Genomic DNA, 20296 nt, shown 5'->3' with positions numbered 1-20296 from the left:
TGGGAGTAAGTATGAGGAGCTCGGTTTTTGCCATGTTAAGTTTAAGTCGGCGGAGGGCCATCCAGGATGATATCGCAGAGAGACATTCAGAAACTTTAGTCTGTACAGCAGGTATAAGGTCAGGGGTAGAAAAGTTCATTTGTGCGTCGTTAGCATAGAGAGGCTATTTAAATCCAAGAGATGTGATTAGGTAACCTAGAGAGTGTGTACAGAGAAAAGAGAAGAGGTCCCGGGACAGAGCCGTGGGGTACCCCCACAGAGAGATCGATAGAGGAGGAGGAGGAGGTGTTCATGATATCCCCACTTCAGCACAGGTGGCTCAATCAGTAGCTCAGTCTTTAAAACCTGAACACCTGACCACCTGACCTGTTGGTGGCCCTTGAGGACTGGAGTTGCTCACCCCTGTCCTAATCTAAGAAGTCATTATCACATTTTAAGACAACCTGCTAACAACTCTGTAATACCTACAGTAACTGTAATTCGGCTCCTAATTCCAGAGATAGCAATGCCGCAGGGCTAACATTTTAACGCTGCTGCTATTATTGCCATTGTATCTAACCTCTGAATCGGGATCATGATATCTAATGGCATAGCACCATTTACTAAATATGGCCCTGGATGTATGTTAACTTCCTTTTGACATAACTCAAGACTTTACTGAATACTTCTCAGGGCAATATGTTACCTTGTATTCATGGTGGTTTCGCAAGGTAACATGTCGGCACTTTGCCCTAAGTTTATTTTTTAAAACACAATACTTTTAAACAATATTTTCAGCCACAGCCCGGGTTTTTGGCAGTTTTGAAAGGCAAAAGCTTTTATGTATTAACACTGTTTTGGGGAAAACTGATGCCGGAGCCAAATCCTGAACACAGTTTACAAAGCGCAGCGTTTTAAAATAAACAGAAGGAATTGAAACATTTGGGTCTTAGTGGGGACATTTGTACTGTCCAAAAGGAACGGAATGAGAGGATGTGAGGTTAGATCGCTTGTTTTAACCACAAATCCTGTAAAGAATCAACAAGCATTTTAAACACCATAAGTCTGCCAAAGATTTTTCTTATACCGTTAACATTAACAGACAATGGGCCTCGTAGAAATGACATTGCATTTTTTTAACGGCAAGTTAAAGGTGCTGACTCTCCAAAGACCAGAGTATTTAGCAGTGACATGGTTAATAGCAGTGGTTACCAAACTTTTTTTTTACCTTGTGTACCCCCTACTGGAAAATATTTGTTCAGTGAACCCCTAATTAATAAAATGTTATTGTCTACTCGTCAGACTATTGCAACCAAAATGGTGTGACCGATCCCAGGCAGTGTAGTGTCCTGAGCTTGTGGGGGGAACCCACATTTAATAAGGCCACAAACTGCAGCTGCATTGTGTGTAGATAGCATAGGTGGTGTGGTGGTCAATCACTTCGGCGAGCTTCCAAAGTCACACCCCACAATGCTTTGTCACTGTGGGGAGCGCTATACTGCTAAGGTGCAGTTTGGGCCTTACCATGGGCTCAGGAACCCCACTATACTGCCTGGGATCCTTCGTTACATATTTTTTGGGGGAAACCCCATTGGAGACACCCCTCAAACTCCTAGGGATTTCCTAGCTGTTGGGAATCACTGATTCATACTTTAATGTAGGTGTTTGGAGTTTCTCTCTTTTTCGCTTTTAATCAGGCAGGTGTAAATATCTTGAAGCCATGTTGTTTAATGGGGGTCGGGCGGCTATGTTTTTAAGGGGGTTTTCTTGGTAAACCAATGCTTTGGTGGGTGTCTTGTGGTCATAAAACTGTTGGTCTATTGTAAGAAACATTTGTGAATTGTATTTGCTGTTTGTTTTGTTGGTATCATCACTATTCAAACAGATAAACACAAAGTAGCTGATATGCTTGAATTCAGTGCACCAGCAGAAAGGGAAAACATAAACCTAAATACTTTGGAGGTTTTTTTTTTACCGTTTATCAATCCTCAAAACAAAAGTTGAATTTGTTATTTTATTATTCTTTTCTACTATGTTTGTAATTATGTTAACAGTAATTATGATACCACCAGAATTAGCTAAAAATAGAAACAAGAGCAGCAGACTTAAAAAAAAAAAAGGCAAAAACGTATTAAATTTGTATAGGAAACATATAAAAGCATATACATAACTTATAGAATGTGTGGTTGAAACCTATCCCAGCTTCACGTTGCAAAGCCAGTATATAACCAGCCTCACACTGATGAGACCCAAATGGTTGAAAGAGTAAGGGGCCTATGCTAGTAGACTTCATAAACTAACTCGCTGTGCCGGTATCTGCTATGCATTTAAATCCCATGGTCATGTGACTCAAGACATTTAAATGCAGAGGAGATACCGGCACCACATAACGGGGCCTGTAGTGTACGTGTCCTGTATCTCGGGAAGCAGGGGGTCCCCAGACCTCAAATCAACTCGGTTCTGCTTTGGAGACCCCCTGCTCACGTACACTTGTTTTAAAATGTATATTAAAACAGCTTCATTACCTTAGAGGGTAGCCGCTAAGGCAATTAAGGGGTTCAACTGCAATAGCCTGTTTATTGGGGGCAGAGTGGGTGGATAAAGGTGGCAGTAGCTCCGGGGTGGGAACCGCTATGGTAATGATAGTTTTCTATGTCCTCTCTTGCCGCCGCCTCTTAAGCTTCTTAGCAGGTCCACGCCAACTTTTTTGGCAAGAGGATTTTGGGAGGAAATCGCCATTCTAGAGCCTCGATAACCTTTTTGAGGATACTACAATTGCACGAGTTTCAAAACTGGTGATATATGGCGTATCGCCACTCACTTGGCGATTTGTTTTTGACGGCAGAAAAAAATGGCGATTCAACCCACTTATCGAGGGCTTATTCAATCACTGTAGGCATTTTTAGACGGTAACAGCTAAAAAGCCTTGATAATTGGGTTATGAAGGCTACTAGCATAGGCCCCTAAGTTTCCCGCGTAGTATAGACAGGTCTGCGGTCCTAAGGACCAACCTAGGTGGATTGACCCTGAAAAGATCCTAAGGGAATAGGCACTTGCTTTCACATAAGCTAAAGAGATCGCCCTAGTCCAGCTCCGGTATAAGCCTCCACTTGGGTAGCCACTGTAACATGGCAGGGACCCTGGACCAGCAACCCGGGACCCCTTCTTCTAAGAGAAGATGAAGCCCTGATCTTCCCCTTTCTTTACGCCACCCTGCCTCAAAACCCTGAGGTACTGACATTCGTTCTGTAAAGCACACCAGCACTACTATCCCATTGCTCCAGTACCCAGTAGCCCTGTCTATAGCGAATAGAGATAGGCAAATTATTTCCTTGAATTTGCAGAGTATATATATTTTTGGCATTTTTGAAAATGTACAAATTCGTTGGAGTTCGAAAAATGTTGCCTCTAGTTTGTTGGTTTTTAAATGGGAATATTAAAAAATGTGAAATCGGAGATACAAGAGTGATAAGAAATCTTGCTGATTTTGAATCCTTCATTGTCTGATACACGCAAAATAATAACAAAAGTCACAGTGCACATGTGTGGTTATTACCAGTTTTGTGGTGCATGAGAAATCACCATCATATTCTATCAGGGTTCTAATGATTTTAACATCCTCTTCTCCAGAGTGGACCATGTCTTTCTTGGCTGCCGCTGCCAAATGCAATGGGGTCTCGCCATCCTGAAATACACACAACGTCATGACAGTAAAAGGATTATAGTCTCCTATTCAACGATTCCGAAACCTCTCCATTGGGAATCGCCAGCCCCGTCAGGTTTAAGGAATGAATTGGCAAACAAGGGGAATGCACCTCATTTAATATGAATAGCTCATTGGTTGGTTGCTGCCTGTCTCAGGGATTTAAATGGAAAACCATAAGTTGCTTGGGACAGATTTGGGGCCATATTTACTAAGCATAGCCATGCCATAAGACCACCTGGCGCCAGTAAACACCTTTCTATCTATTGAAGTGAATAGGCTGTAATATACTGTATCTTATGGCACAGCACCTCTTAGCTACTGTGGTCATTTAGTTTAGTATAACATAGATGTTTCCTTCTTTATATTTAATGTAATTGTGTATTGCCCAGGCTACACTACATAGGGGGGGATAATGAAGGCGGTGTAGAGTTGGCAAGTCCAAGAAATAATAGTTTAGATATAACAGATACAGATGTAAACTTAAAAACACTATAAGAGTAATGTTCAGAAAGATAAAATGATCAGTAAACAATCTTAACGTCATTTGAAATTCACTTTTCCCATGCTTGTAACATTTAATTGGGCAGTATGATCCCACATAATGAAGATGCAGAAATGACTGTACATATGAATGATATGTATGTATTGCAACACCTAATCAAATAATCCAAAAGAGCTAAACGTTCCTAAATGCAGAATTGTGGGCCATGGATGGCTTTGTCATTACTTCATACATGTACTATAATTCAGTAGTTGCATGTGGCACAAAAAATGATTGCAATTCAGAAGATTGTATTTTTTGTTTAGATGTAAGGACTGTCTCTATAAGATGATATCACCTGTTAATTGTATTATAAGAAAGTATTATGGGTGCTGATAATATTTTTGGCACATCCAAACTTTTATAATGTTAGGATGTAGTCAAATGATAATGGTTTCTTGACATACTGAATTATATTATAAACATAATGGGCCGCCTGCCCACCATCATTTTAATATATTTTGAAGTCTATGTAGAATACCAAGACTAAAATTGTGCAATTAAATTACCATGGATGTATCAAAGAAAAAAGTCGTATTGTTTACAACAGGAATTTATTCCCATTGATACATATGATTTGTTTAGTCCATAATTGCATCCCTTTGCCTTGGTACACATGCCAATGTAGCAATTGGTGAACACAGAACAGTTCCACTTTCCTTTCCTACTTCTCTACCATGTGTCTGTAGTATTTCACGGCATGAAAATAGCTGTAACCCCTTAGGTGCCAGAGCACCTCGGCACTTCCTGATCATGTGATCGCATTTCAGTGACGGCAACAGAAGTGGTGGCCCCCCCCCCCCCCATATCCCAATCATGGTCAACGCTCCAGCGCGATCTACCTTTAGCGAAAGGAGCATAGTGTCGTAATGTGCAGCAGCGGGGCTCAACTCCAGTCCTCAAGCCCCTCCCACAGGTCAGATTTTCAGGATATCCCTGCTTCAGCACAGGTCGCTCACACAGTCCCTGCTTCAGTACAGGTGACTCAATTAGTCCCTGCCTCAGCACAGATGGCTCAATCAGATGCTCAGTCTTTGACTGATTGAGCCACCTGTGCTGAAGCTGGGATATCCTGAAAACCTGAACTGTTGGGGGGGGGGCTTGAAGACTGGAGTTGAGCGCCCCCTTAGGTCATTCGTTTTCAATAAAGGTAATTAAAGGCTGCATACAATAAATAAAAAAAATAATGTACAGTAAGTGCCACTTGTACTGACTATTTAATGTAAACATACAGAATTGTATATGTGTGTGGGGTGGGGGGCTTGAGGGCTGGAGTTGAGCACCCCTGACGTACAGGGTGGGCCGGCCCTCATGATGTACACTGTTCGTCCACAGGGCACTAAAGACGTTTATTAGGTCTTTATCTTTAAAGGCATTGGTACGCTTTCGCTTGCATATTTTCTTAGAAGTGCAAATGCCAGGGCAAACAAATACGCAACGACGGCCTTCTCACCTTGTTCGCCTGGTTGACACACACAACAGCATCTTCTCTGCTCTTTCCATTCGCCAAATAGTTAACAATCGCTTTTACAACTGGCAGATGGCAGTGTCGCACCGCAGTGTGGAGAGGGTTTTCCCCCGCCTGCAGAAGGAAAATTACAACACAAGGTGCGCTCCCAGTTATCAACATGGACATATACAGGTATTAGTGTTACTTCCAATCACAGTACCACACAGAATACTAAACAGTTACAAACAAACTTATAAAAGCATAAGAGCCTGTAATAACTTGACTCTGCTGATTAATAATTACAGTTTGCACAGAGACGCACAATATTGTGAACAGGTCAGCACTGATATATACAAAAATCTTAAACATATATGATTTGACTCAGAGATGAAAAAACAAATTGAGCTCCTGGTGAAGCATGGAGATTAGAAACACATCACTGTCATGCTCATATAGGACACGATTAGCCGCGGAACATCTTGTAACATTTTCTGTCTGCTGTATTGTATCAGCATGCGAGTAACTAATGTCACGTTAACATAGTAAGGGCCGTAATTACTAAGCAGCGCCCCTCCAGCAAAACATAGACAATATGGTCCTTAATAGCCCATCAGGTGTCTTCTGGCATGGAAGGTGGAAGGTGGAAGGTGTCTTGTGGAGTAATAATGGTAAATAAATATGACCCTTTATGGCACATTCACTTGATATGAAGGAATTTAATTCTGAGACTATTTTCCAGGCCTTAACAAAAAACATACTCTTTTCACCTACCTGAATCTCTAGTTAGTACAAGTAAAAATTGTTCTGAATGTTTAAGCAGCATTCTGATTGGCCTCAACTACAGCATTCTGATTGGCCTCAACTACAGATGGAGTTCTCTATTCTCTCTGGTGTTAGGATTGGATATATTGTATTGCAATATTTCGTACCAGAATTACCATTAAATCCTGTAGAAACGTAGGGATATTCTGATGCAGGGATATGTGGGGTTATATTGGGGAACAATGTCGCTTTACCACCTGTATATTTTATTTAAAGCCAATGCAGAAGTAATGTAACATATTTGATTGGATGTAATGTTACATATATTGCCTCTCGTTGGGAGCAGACGTGGGGCTTTAGTGAGATAGCAGGAAATGGTTACTGCAGCAAGCAATGAGAGAATAGTTATGTAAGAGTTACCTTTGACTGCCAAGTGAGTTCCCCTCCCTCTTCAATCAGGGCAGTGATCATCTTTAGGTTGCCATGTCGAGCTGCTATGTGCATTGCTGTCTCCCCATTCTATTAATAAAGAATAATTCATTCATGTAGTAATTGCAAACAGTATGCAGCAGGAAAGTGTTGTTGGCTCTTGTGAAAGGGTACTTTCCCTATCTATAGCTACAGAGACCGCCGGGCAGCTGGTTAATCTGCAGCTTGAGGCAATTAATTAGTTTCCACCTGGCTCATTAGCAGACTTTAAAAACCCTGCAGTAGTGACTGCAGGTAGACTCTCTGAGCAAGGAAGCTGAATGCACCTGGACCGTACAAGAGGGACCACACTGCTCTCTCTGATCTGTAAGGTACTGGATCTGGACCGTGTAGGAGAGATCACCCTGCTTGAACCTTCACAATCACCACCCCAACCAGGAGGAATGCATGGGACCTACCTCAGACGGACCTTGTGGTTTACTGTTGGTATGTGGCTTAGCCCTCCCCCCCCCCCCCCGCCTACCCATAGCTAGTGACTATGTTCTGTGTAGTCAGCTTATATGCTGAATGTAAGCAATATTTTATGTTGTTAAAGCTTTGGGCGAAATAAAGACAACATTTATTTAATTTGTTTCAATGAAGCAGATTCAATGTACAAGTTGATCATGTACAGCAGTGATGGAGACAGACCATGCTATGTTAACTTAGTGCAGAAGTTCTCAACTCCAGTCCACAAGAGCCCCAAACTTTGTCACATTTTAAGGATTTCCCAGATTCCGAACAGGTGGCTCAATTAGTCTTCGACTGAGCTACTGATTGAGCCACCTGTGCTGAAGCAGAAATATCCTGAAAACCTGACCTGTTAGGGGGGCGGGGGGGGGGGGTCTTGAGTACCCCTGACTTGATAAATAAGCAGACGTGAGGCTCAACAGTTCCTCTACCTCCTGTTCGACATTGACATCAGCTCCACTCTTCAATAGCATCTCGGCCACCTTCTCTCCATCCTTTATGCGGGCTGCAATGTGTAGCGGAGTCTCTTGTGCCTAAAGAAATAACACCAGACCTCACAATCACTACACCCACATAAAATGGAACGCCTAGGATTATGTGACTTCTGATGTTGGAACGACCATGGGGAACATCGGCAAGTTTATATACTGCAATTAAGGAGAATTCAAGACAAGCTTATTTTACACAGAAAAATAGTCTTCCTTCAACCTGTGACTGAGAAAAACCAAGGGGATTTTATTTATTTGTTACTAAAAAAATAAAATACAAAGGTTAAGGAACCTGGATTTATGAACTCTATTTAGTAGATTTCCCTGCACATTGAATGTGAGCCCATGTAGCATACGGTACGCCATTAGTAGAAATAGCAATTACCATCTGGCAGCCCAATGCTGAATAACATCATGCATTTGGAGACCCCTTGTGTCTGATGATAAAGGAGGGCCCCGGGCATGCGGCAGGTTCCGTTCTAAGGGTCCGCCGCAAAGCGAAAATCGCCAGAAAGCGGAACCGACGATTTTTGGTGTGTGCGCATGCGCAGACCGGCAATGCGCCGTTCTACGCATGCACAATCTCGGCAACCCCCCCATTCTGCGCATGCGCGACCCCGGCCCGTTCTGCGCATGCGTGACCTCGGACCGGCCCGTTCTGCGCATGCGTGATCTTGGACCGGCCTGTTCTGCGCATACGCGACATCGGACTGTCCCATTCTGCGCATGCGCAGACATGGCGGCCCCCTTCTCAGTGCCTACGTATCGGTGGATTGCTTAAAAGCGGGGCGCCGAGAAGCGGGGCCTTGCTGCATTTTAAAAATGAATAGGCTGGGTTGTGTATTTAACTGCAGGGATCAGGATTTGGGGTGAGGAGTTACTGATGACCTTCTGCCCTTTACAGCTGGTCCAATGAGGCGTTTCACAACAGCAATCCTGCAGTAACATTAATCTATTTAAGCAGACAGTCACTAATATAATACAGCCTCTATGTCTATTTTCTAAGTGCTAATGTATAGGACTCCTTCCATGCTAAAAGACACTTTAAAGCCCATCCACTTGAATAGGCTGAAAGATGTCAAGATTGCTAAGCCATGCTTGAAGGTGTCAGTTTAACGAATAACGCCCTATGGTGGATATAATCACACTGCATATACTGTATGATCTTTCGTACTATATTTATTTTTAAATTCACTACGCTATAAATGTCTTCTTTAATATATCTAAAGCAATAGAGCATTTCAACATTTTCTTTATTGCTTTTAAGCACATTAAAACCAAACAGGCCCATATCTGTGATATAGATTAAATATTAACACTATGGGTTATTGAATTTTTCCATCAAAGTAGACCGTGACTTTATCGCCACCCGGTGGCCGTGCGGTGTATACCATGTCAAAAGAATAAGGATGACATACAGAGGCGACACGTTTTATTTGAACTCGGCTAGTTCCGCAAGCCGGGAGATGTCCCGGCTTGCTAGCCGAATCCCCCCGGCGTGCCGCGCGTCACCGATGCGCGGTCACGCTTCATCGGGTGCCTGCGCCCCCTGCGTGCGTGCCCAGGGCTCCCCGAGGGAGCCCTGGTGTCCCGCGATGTGGGGGACGGCGGTGGGGGGTTCCAGGGGACCCGGCGGACCCGGAGAGGGGAGGGGGAAGCCCCGATCGGAGGGCCGCTCCTCCGAGGCTTCGGCGCGCGCCCGGGACACCACGGCGCGCGCCCGGTTACTGTCGCGGCCGAGACCAAGTAAATGCTCAAATAAACTTGGCCGAGACAGTACAGGGCTCCCAAAAGTTCATCAATCCAGAAACCAACAAGTCATATTTTCAGGGCATTATAATTAAACAAGTTCTTAGTCATAATTAGAACTACTGTAAGTTAATTGGGTAAGTGTTAATTTTGAAAGTATACTTGTTGGTTGCTCCCAGGGACTGAACCTGTGGATCCCTGGTTTGGGATATTTGAGTCTCCACATTTTCATGGGTCTGGGAAACTTGCCTTTCCTCCTTTCAGCTGCACTTGAGCTCCAAAGCCAAGCAAAGTCTGTACAACTTGAGGTTTGCTGTTCTCGGCGGCAATGTGTAGGGCTGTGTAGTGGTCCTTGGTCCGGGCATCTACGTGAGCGCCCTTTTGCAAAAGGGCTTTCACCACCGCAGTGTGTCCTCTCTTGGCTGCTGCATGGAGACACACTGCACCCGACTTAAGGGACAAAACAATGAGTGTCACGGTTTTATTTGGTGTTAATCAATAAAAAATGTTATGCAACATTTTGATAAAGCTGCTATTTATGGAACAATAAGCACAAAGCAGGAATAATGAATATACGGCACTAATTGTTTAGGGGTAGCTTAGTCACGGGGAATACAATATGTTCCATAGCCACAAACAGCAAGTAACTTCCCTGTCTGTACATTGTATTGGTGGCACATGAGGAGAGAACACAGCATATGTAGCAGGCCTGGAAGCTAGCTGAAGGGAGTTACAATAACGGTTAGGTGAAATATTATCTTCTAGCATTTCAGTAAACAATGTTGGTGGTTTGGTTTGATACACACACACAATCCCTGCACGCTCTAACCCCAGCACCCACTGCACCATACCATATATGGTTGTGTCAAAAGGAGAGCTACTGGGTGTGACCAAATGTATACAACAGAAGGCAACAATTTCCAATGCTACATCCAATATGTCAAAGTATATAGTTAAGTACTTAACTGTTCTTATAAGTAAGGGTCATTTAGATACCCTTTGGCCAAACCATAATAACCCTGCAGCCACGTCACGACATGACCACTCTGCAGGTCCTAACCCTAGAGATGATGGGCGAATTGTTGGTGGATTTGGTCCGCAGATTTCCACGGATCAATCTCAAAAAGGGCGAATCGCGGATTTTTTTTTATTATTGTTACCAATACACTCCGCGGGTTCCACAAACCGTGGACGGATTTGTAGAATCCAATTCACAGACTCAGCCGTCCATTAGCGGATTTTTAAGAACCCGTCAACGGATTGCTGAATCAGCGGATTGGATTGTGCAAATCCGTCCACGGTTTGTATCCATTTTGGTGAATCTGTGCAAGTTAAAACCGAACAAATCCGTCCGCGAATTTTTCACCGCAAAACGGATTTTTGGGGGAAAATGCGAGAATTCGGGGAAAAGATTTGGGCAGATTCACCCATCGCTACCTAACCCTAATGTATTCTCATTTACCTCTGTAATGGAAGGAGAAATGTCCTTTCTGTATATGATATGGTGGGTGTTGGGCTTGGAGCTTGCAGGGATTGAGTGTGTTTGTAAAATGTCAACTAGTAACAGTTGTTTGGAGGTTAGTGACCCCTCCTCCCCAGGTTTAAGCTCACTCCTCCCCACTTTTTAAGTAGCAGCTTTTTTCCTGCACCTGTGGAAGACAGGTCTATTGAGACATTTCTCCCTCCATTGCAGCGGTAACTGAGAATTTTCACAGGTAGTGTTAGGACCTGCATAGTGGTCATGACGTGACGTGGCTGCATACTGGTCATGCCGTGACGTGGCTGCATACTGGTCATGACGTGACGTTGCTGCATACTGGTCATGCCGTGATGTGGCCGCAGGCTTATAACGCTTTGGCCAAAGAGCTAAACTAAATGACCCTTACTTATGAGAAGACAAACAGATAAGTATTCAACTATATATTTTTTGTCACATTGGGTATTTTGGTTTGGTTTCATACTGCACCATGACCTGAACGTAAGCACAATTTCAGATTAAGTTATTTGAGGGTATTTTTTGCTGTGGATCTTCATGGTTTTACAATTCGCACCTCTGCAATGATTCTGAACTCGAGATTCGCATCTATCCATATTTCACAATAAGATCACTGGCATTACTGTAGAGTTGAGGTTTATAGAAAATAGAGATTTTATTTCATGTTGGCTTCCAGTTGTACCTGGACTTTAAATGCATGTTAAGTATGCTGGTCAGAAAGTTACACTCTGCAGTAAAGGCATCTTAAGTATGCTGAAGTCAGAAAGTGACACTCTTCAGTAAAGGCATCTTAAGTATGCTGAAGTCAGAAAGTGACACTCTTAAGTAAGCAACCAATTACAAATTAAATGTGACGAAACCCCTTGCGGCTTGCAGATTGGCCAGATGAATACACACTTTAAAGCTCTATATTACAACCATTAGCAAGTGCACATATCCATTTCTAATAGCTTACCTTATTGGGCATATGCAGCAGCACCCCTTTCTTCAGAAATGCCAAGGCTGTTTCTGGATGCCCACACTGAGAGGCGATGTGCATAAGAGTACTCCCATCCTACCCACCCAGGAAGGGAAACACGCGTTACAGTTTGTAAGAAGATTTATTTATTGATTTATTTAAATATCGATAGGTAATCAAGTTGCGCAAAATTGAATAGGATTTCTTTGAGTAAGGCCATACCCCGTATATAGTGGCAGCTGATTCCAACACAAGACTGCACGTCTAAAATGCTTTAATAGATGGGAAATAATAGCGTTCTATCGAGTGGGAAAGGGAAGTAAAGCCGGGATGGAATAGATTCTTATTCACATTAGTTTATGTGAATATAATCTGATTCATCAATGGCGCAGAGTGCAAAACTGTATCTGCAAAACAGGTCAACATGATTTAACCTTATATATGTATATCTTTATTTACAGTGTATATAGCGCCACCCATGTACAGGTACATATCTCTTTACAGCAGTGTGACAGGGTGAATGAACGTCACCAGCCATATACCTGCAAACCTATGTTTAGGCTTGCAGTGCAGCAGTGACAAGGTTAAGTTTCAGTTGAGAAGGGCTGCTTAATTAGTCTGACCCCAGCTGCATAATCAAGGTGTTTTAAAACCCCCAGGCTGTACACACATGCAAGCTAGCTGGTAAGGAGACAGGACTGAAATACTGAAGAGATTACTGCTATTAGGTCTGTTTTTCAAAATACATGTGTGATAACTGTCTGTGTCCTGCATGCTGAAAAGAAGCTGCCTTGTTTTCTATGCTGAAGAGAAGCTATTTAGTTTTTGTTTGCTGAAGAGAAGCTATTTTGTTTTTGTATGCTGAAGAGAAGCTATTTTGTTTTGTGTGCTGTATGTTTTTAAGGCTCAATAAATAAGCCTTATCAAGAGAACCCGCGTGTGTGGTTGCATGTACCCTGCAACAAGCAGTAACAATAGCATATCAATGGATGGATCTAGCATATAGGGTACTAAGCAGTGCTATTTTATAGTATGCTTTCCAGTGTCCACTCATGTAAAAGGTATCTTCTCACTGTTTACTAGATATGGGCCACATTGTTTTATGCCAAGGTGGCCACTCCATTAAGGGTGCATTATGACTGGAGGTGACCCGCCCTCCTCCTTGGGCTCAGGGAGTTCATGTGACTGCATGTGTGTATGTCCAGTCCTCTGGGTATGCACTTGCCCATGTCTGTGAAAGGGAAGATCTGGACGGGTGAGTTTGTGAGTATATTATCTTTGCTGAGCAGTTAAAGAATCCCCAATAACACTAAAGGTGTTATTATCCAAAGTAAGATGAGCAGTATAAGAAACAGCCTGCCAAACCTTTTGGAAATTGGCTCATGGTGTTTAGCTAGAATAGGTCAGTGCGAAATCCCATCCAGCTTACATGGGATGACAAAGATATGGACTTGTGGATGGGTCTTAGAGGAGGGTAAAAAAACTCTGCTGGGCACAGACCAGGAAGACTCCTTAGCATAGACACACTGACCTAACATAGGGAGATTAAGTCTTGAGCACAAAGGCTGTGCTGAGATCAAGACACCCGGACACCACTCACCCGAAGGGCCACCCCCTTTAAGGTAGCGCTTGAAACTTTGGGGGATAGGCTGGTAAGGGGCTTTTCCTCACAGTCTTGTAGGCAGGGACTGGGGAAGTAAGTTAGCCCTTACACAGGGATAGGTGTTTGTTTCTTTTGTATATTTTTGTTTGCTGTACATTGTTTAAAGGGACAGGCTAAATAAATGGCAGAATTATGCCATTTCCTTTTGAGAAAGGCCCTTGAGGCCGAAAAGTCAACTATTTTCTATGCAGAAATCCGCAGTGCCAAGGTTTTTTTCCTTTCATACATGATATTGGGAGTACCTAGCAGAGATTCCTGAACCAGGAGCACCGGTATTTATATCATTTTTTCCCCTTGGGGAGTGCAGCATTACCCTTCAAACCACAGGCTAAATAAAGCCGTGTTTTAATTTCCCCAAACTGTTTCCTTGTGTGCACGTCTGCACCTGCCTCTTACAGGGGTCATGTAGCAGTCCAATGTATTACCCCAAAAGGAGCCGTTATTTAGACTTGTACAAAGTCTTGAGTGATGTGTGGCCGTCTCCTTCACAGTGGTTATTATACCTACATGCCTATTTGAATCTATTTTCTTCTACGTGCATATGTCCCCTTTTTATGACTACACTATATTTTAAATACTACACTATGGGGGTCTTGCGCTTTCTTTTCTTTTTGTTTGTATGTTACACAAAGTATCAGTGGGCACTCATGGCTATTGTCCCACACTCTCACTCCCACCACCCATTGTGACCAAGCACTGCCATCTACAGCACTTACTCCCTCACCTACTGTCTCTGTAAGTTTCCCTTTAAACCTCTTAGATTGTAAGCTCTTCGGGGCAGGGATGTCCTTTCCTATTGTCTGATTTTGCTGCACTTATTGTATAATTATAATTCCCTATACTGTATTCTTTGTGAGGCGCTGAGTACACTTTTGGCACTATATAAATAAAGACATACAATACAATACAATACAATTTATCCACACTCCCATTCAGGGTCTTTGTATATGTCTACTCAGGGTTGTTCCAAAAAAGGATCCGGAGACTTAATATTAATTCAGCACCTTTTTGTTCCCGGGCATCAGTCAATGGCAGTCTTTGAGGTATGCTTTATTTTATGATGCAATGTCGTTGGTCGGGAGATCTCTCTTAGCAAAACATATATACTGTACAGTCAGAATTTGGTCCCATGCCAGTACACTTCGATTTTTATTTATTAGGATGCAGATTTATTTAGATTGATGGTACTCACCTTTCAGAAATTAATAAGGATATTTTAAATTCAAACTTACAAAATAGCCTGGAAGTAGGCCAATTCTTGGTGGAGACCAAGACAATTGGAAGATGTCAATGGCCTGGCCTTTAACAGTGTTTAGGGAGGCCTGCAAGACTGGATCCCTTATGCTTCACTCGACATGGTTATATGCCACAAGGGGCAATTTGTTGTGGAGAGTACTTGTAAGTTACAGTAAGTTAACTCTGCTGGCAAGGGTAGAGCAGCATGGAGTAACTAGACAGGGCAAGGTTGTTGGGTTCTGTCCTGGAACAGGATTGTTTGTTTCTGTTCCCCCCTTTGCAGTTTTGACTGCCAGCCTTCTCAATTATGGATGTAAGCTTTCCCTGCAGCTGTAACTCCCAGTGCATGTGGGAATTGATAAATTTTAGATACTTTCCTCTCTCCAGTCTGCTAAAGTGGACTTTTCCATCCTCCCCTGTCTGTATTCACAGGTAGTTTAGTCATGTCCCTATTCCTGTGTGACAAACATTACACACTTCCTTTTTACCCAAGCTACTGAGTGAGTACTACCATTCTTACCTACTCCCTTGCAAAGCAATCTGTTTGACCATCCCTTGATACAGAAGCACTTCACATAGAGAAGCACTCTCTATCCGCACAACAACATCCACAAGAACCCTTTTCATTTCTGTGACTCCCTCAATAAAGTTAAGAAAAGACATAAGGACTTGTTGTGCTTTCAAAGGGGGACGAGTTCAGCTATCTGGCCATACTTATATCTAGCATATACCCTGTGGCTACAGAATAGGTTCACATTAACGGTAATGAGCAGTCTGACAGGCAATCCTTATACTGTTAAAATGATTTATTTTGTATACATTTCAATGGCCTTGTTCTTCCAACACTGTTATTGTTGTGTCTTTTTGGGGGAGAGGAGGTTGGGGTCCTCCCTGCTTATATACTGTACAGTATGTCTGGATCCATTTTCTGTTTAATCAAATAGATGACTAACATTAATATGGAACTATTTCATAGCCATTTCTGATTGAACATCGTTATCACGGTATTTGTACGACTGTATGCAATCTGGGAATAACCCTGGACAACTGAACACAGAGAAAGATTAGCCAGTATGCACATTCTATGAATGATTCCAGATGGCATTCTTTATCTTTGTATGTGTTTAGTGTAGGTACCTGCTTAAATTAAGTCTACCTTGATGGGGTAAGCAGCATGAGCAAAAGATGCAACCAAATGACTTCCTTGTTAAAAGACTTCAGATCAAAAATGTTACATTTCACTAATAAATTGCAAGCCAAATTTTTTTTTTGTATTTATTCTTTAACATTTTTTCTGATACAAAATTAGATGCTCCCCCTGAGCTACTAATACAAAGACCATTCTAAATCCACTTGCCTTAGTCCGAGCTAAAACATTGGACCGGAACTTCTCAGTGAGAATGTCCACAATAATAGTGTGGCCTCTTTCAGCAGCAATGTGCAACGGGGAACGGTCCAGCTGCAGACAAGAAGACCAACAAACACTGTGAACAATTATTCATCTACAAGCTTTACACAGTTCATTGTCTAGAGAAGGCCCCAGTAATGTAAGTGTACTGTGGGTAGTCATTTATTTTGCCATTGGTATATTTTGGACCTAGGAGATACTGATGCCCTCTCCGGTTCTGTCTTGCCGTCCGTGCTGTACTAAACTCCGAGCAACTAGTTGTAGAAAATAATGAGGGGGTAGCGATGGAGAGAGGGCGTGTTGGAAGAGAGGGGGATTGGGATGAGGAAGAGAGAGATAGGGGGCTGGGGGAAGAGAAAAAGGGATTGTGGGAGAGAGGAGAGAGAGGAGGGATGGGGGGGTTGGGAGAGGTTGTAGGGGGGGGAATAGGGGGGAGAAACATACAAGTGATGTTTTACATATTTTTAATAAGGAATGCTCAAGACAAAATTGTACATGTAGGTTATACTGACCATGCAAATTAGTTAGGCCTGTATGTTACTTTATTTTTATTTCCCGCCCCTCTGATGATGCAGCCCAAGTCTTGCAGTCGGATATAAGAATTGGCCCCCAATTTGATGGTGGTATTCACAATCGTGCTCTAACATACTATAGTGCACAGATTTATAATCTGCATCTAACTCTTCAGAAAACTAGATCTTTACTTCTCAATGGAGAGGATGAGAAGAATAAATGACTTTAAAGATGTGAAAGACTAATGTACAAAGAGAGTCTATGAAGAATTTGTATGCTGGTCATTTAGCAGCTGAGTATCATTGTCACTGCACTTTTCTATCATATTCCTCCTAATCTCATCCCGATCATTTGAATGCAATTCTTTTAATCTCACTACAGTATATTAAAGGTTTACAAAACCTTCATACTTACCTTGTCTGTTAAGTTAGGATTGGCTTTGCATTGATATAAGTACTTCAGCATTATTTCATCACCCTCCCAGGCCACAATGTGTAAGGGAGTCTGACCTTCCTCCTGTATATAAGCAAAACATACTGAAACAATTGATTTCACAGACAACAATTAAACTCCTGCCGAATTAACTATCAGCTATACCATATTAATATCATATGTGCCGTAGGTGTGGAAGGCCTTCAACTCATCCACACATAAAGGTGTTCAATTGTAATATAAGCGTTACATTGCTATATATTCCGGTTTATCCGCCGGAATCCGACCCGCAAACCGCCATCGGATTGCGGGTACATGTTAATACGCGGCGGTGAGCGTCGCGTAAGCGGTTCCGATGTCGGATAATGCATCCAGTGGACTTCATTATGCAGTGTCGGATAAGCCGTTCTACAGAAAGAAGACCGTCGGACCGTGTGTGTGTGTGTATGTGTATACATATATATATATATGTATCTTGCACTACAAATATTACCAGGGTAATTGATTCTGCACAATATTTATTTTGGTAAAGGACATTGCTGTGCTACTGTACATTAATGTTCAACAAAGCACATCCAAAAGTAAGGTTTTTGGTTGGCCACAATATCTATGAAGCTAATAACGCAAAACAAATCAATAGCACATTGACATGAAGAGTATGTAGCTGTGAAGAATAATAGCAGTGTGTGTCCTTGTGCATAGTGTTTGTGCAATAGATGTGACATTTACAAGTGTGTGCTAAAGCCATTGCATTACCACTGTATCTTACAGACTACAACCCAGTTGCAGTATTTCATGCGGTTAAAGGCTCTCGTCAATAGAGACGGGCGAAACCGTCACAATCAGTTTCCCGGGAATTTCCCGAGCTTTCCATTCAAAATCCATTCCCCGGTGTCAAATCCGTCGACGGATTGTTCCAGCTTCAATCCGCGCGGATGAATCCAAAAAACGCCATTGGATACAATCCACACAGATTTTTAAGATCTCAACCTGCAGAATCCCTTTTTTTTTTTTAAATCCACTGGTTTGATTATCAGTGATAATGAAGGAAAAAAATCCGTAAAGAGACGAAATCGCCTTTTTTGAGACTGTTTGACGTAAATCTGCCGAGCAAAGGAACAACAGCCCAATCCGAGGCAAATCCGAATAAAAATAAAATGTGCCCATCTCTTCTGCTTAACTATTACACATGCAAAGGTGCGCTGGTGAAGAAGATTGTAACACACTTACATTCTGACAGTCAGAAGCGGCTCCATATTCCACCAAAAGCTTGGCAAGTTCCACATCTCTTTTCCTGCAGCATGCGTGGAGAGCCGAATCACCACATTTCTGTTACGGACAGACAGTAAGTTAGAAACAGGGGTAGATTATCCTATGATGTACAGCTTAGTTGTTGCAATGTAACATGGAATTAAATGTTTTAGCCAACAAGCTGTCAACGCTTCACATGGAATCTGCTTATATTAGTAATATTATTAGAGATCAGAGAAAATGTGATTTCCCTCATGTGGGGCTCACTTAATAGAGCGGAACCTAAATATTGCATTATGGGAAAACATATGTTGGTCCAGACAGCACTGGTTTGTATTTTTTATTTTATTTATATTTTACAGGACAAAATAGGGTTTTGAGGAAATGGATATCTCCCTATGTACCCACAAAAATATAACAAATACTATAGTATTAATAAGAGGCTCTGCAGCACTCACATCGGAAAATTAAGCAACAGAGGCTATGCAAAAAGTAACTTGCTAAATTGAATAAAAAAATACAGAAGTTCCACATGACACAGCTGAGTACAGCAAATTGTCATTGAGTACAGCATATTCTCACTGAGTACCGCATATTCTCACTGAGTACAGCATATTCTCACTGAGTACAGCATATTCTCACTGAGTACAGCATAGTCTCACTGAGTACAGCATATTCTCACTGAGTACAGCATATTCTCAATGAGTACAGCATATTCTCACTGAGTACCGCATATTCTCACTGAGTACCGCATATTCTCACTGAGTACAGCATATTCTCACTGAGTACAGCATATTCTCACTGAGTACAGCATATTCTCACTGAGTACAGCATATTCTCACTGAGTACAGCATATTCTCACTGCAGTCACACATGTTCTAATATCGCACTGGTGTCAGAACAAATACGTCTTTGGGGGAATGCAACATTTCCAGCCAATCCTGGCCCTTTATCAAGCCTTATCCCAAGCACTTACAGTGTCCTTGTCATGAGTGTCCTCACATCAGCATACAGTCATACAGCATCAGCATACAGTCATACAGCATCAGCATACAGTCATACAGCATCAGCATACAGTCATACAGCATCAGTATACAGTCATACAGCATCAGCATACAGTCATACAGCATCAGTATACAGTCATACAGCATCAGCATACAGTCATACAGTATCAGCATACAGTCATACATCTGCATACAGTCATACAGCATCAGCATACAGTCAGACAGCATCAGTATACAGTCATACAGCATCAGCATACAGTCATACAGTCTCAGCATACAGTCATACAGTCATACAGTCATTCAGTATCAGCATACAGTCATACAGTATCAGCATACAGTCATACAGCATCAGCATACAGTCATACAGTATCAGCATACAGTCATACAGTCATACAGTCATACAGTCATTCAGTATCAGCATACAGTCATACAGCATCAGCATACAGTCATACAGCATCAGTATACAGTCATACAACATCAGCATACAGTCATACAACATCAGCATACAGTCATATAGTATCAGCATATAGTCATACATCTGCATACAGTCATATAGTATCAGCATACAGTCATACAGTATCAGCATACAGTCATACAGTATCAGCATACAGTCATATAGTATCAGCATACAGTCATACAGTATCAGCATACAGTCATACATCAGCATATAGTCATACAGCATCAGCATACAGCATCAGCATACAGTATCAGCATACAGCCAT

The 20296-nt window shown here is 42.2% G+C and overlaps 1 protein-coding gene across 1 annotated transcript in view; it reads right to left on the bottom strand.

The window, feature by feature from the left end:
- The window catches only part of LOC142476069 (uncharacterized), a 166995-nt gene that overhangs the window by 67646 nt on the left and 79053 nt on the right, over nt 1-20296 (bottom strand). The window contains exons 6-14 of the mRNA XM_075581639.1: nt 18550-18648; nt 17302-17403; nt 16324-16425; nt 12065-12163; nt 9864-10064; nt 7809-7910; nt 6859-6957; nt 5680-5808; nt 3536-3664 (exon numbers count right to left, since the gene is read on the bottom strand). Coding sequence (XP_075437754.1) covers nt 3536-3664; nt 5680-5808; nt 6859-6957; nt 7809-7910; nt 9864-10064; nt 12065-12163; nt 16324-16425; nt 17302-17403; nt 18550-18648 — 1062 coding nt within the window. The remainder of the gene's footprint in view (nt 1-3535; nt 3665-5679; nt 5809-6858; nt 6958-7808; nt 7911-9863; nt 10065-12064; nt 12164-16323; nt 16426-17301; nt 17404-18549; nt 18649-20296) is intronic.

This window comes from Ascaphus truei, chromosome 2 (assembly GCF_040206685.1).
Source record: "Ascaphus truei isolate aAscTru1 chromosome 2, aAscTru1.hap1, whole genome shotgun sequence".
Taxonomy (NCBI): domain Eukaryota; kingdom Metazoa; phylum Chordata; class Amphibia; order Anura; family Ascaphidae; genus Ascaphus; species Ascaphus truei.
Note: the sequence above shows the minus strand (reverse complement) of the source record. Positions and strands in the feature narration are given on the sequence as shown.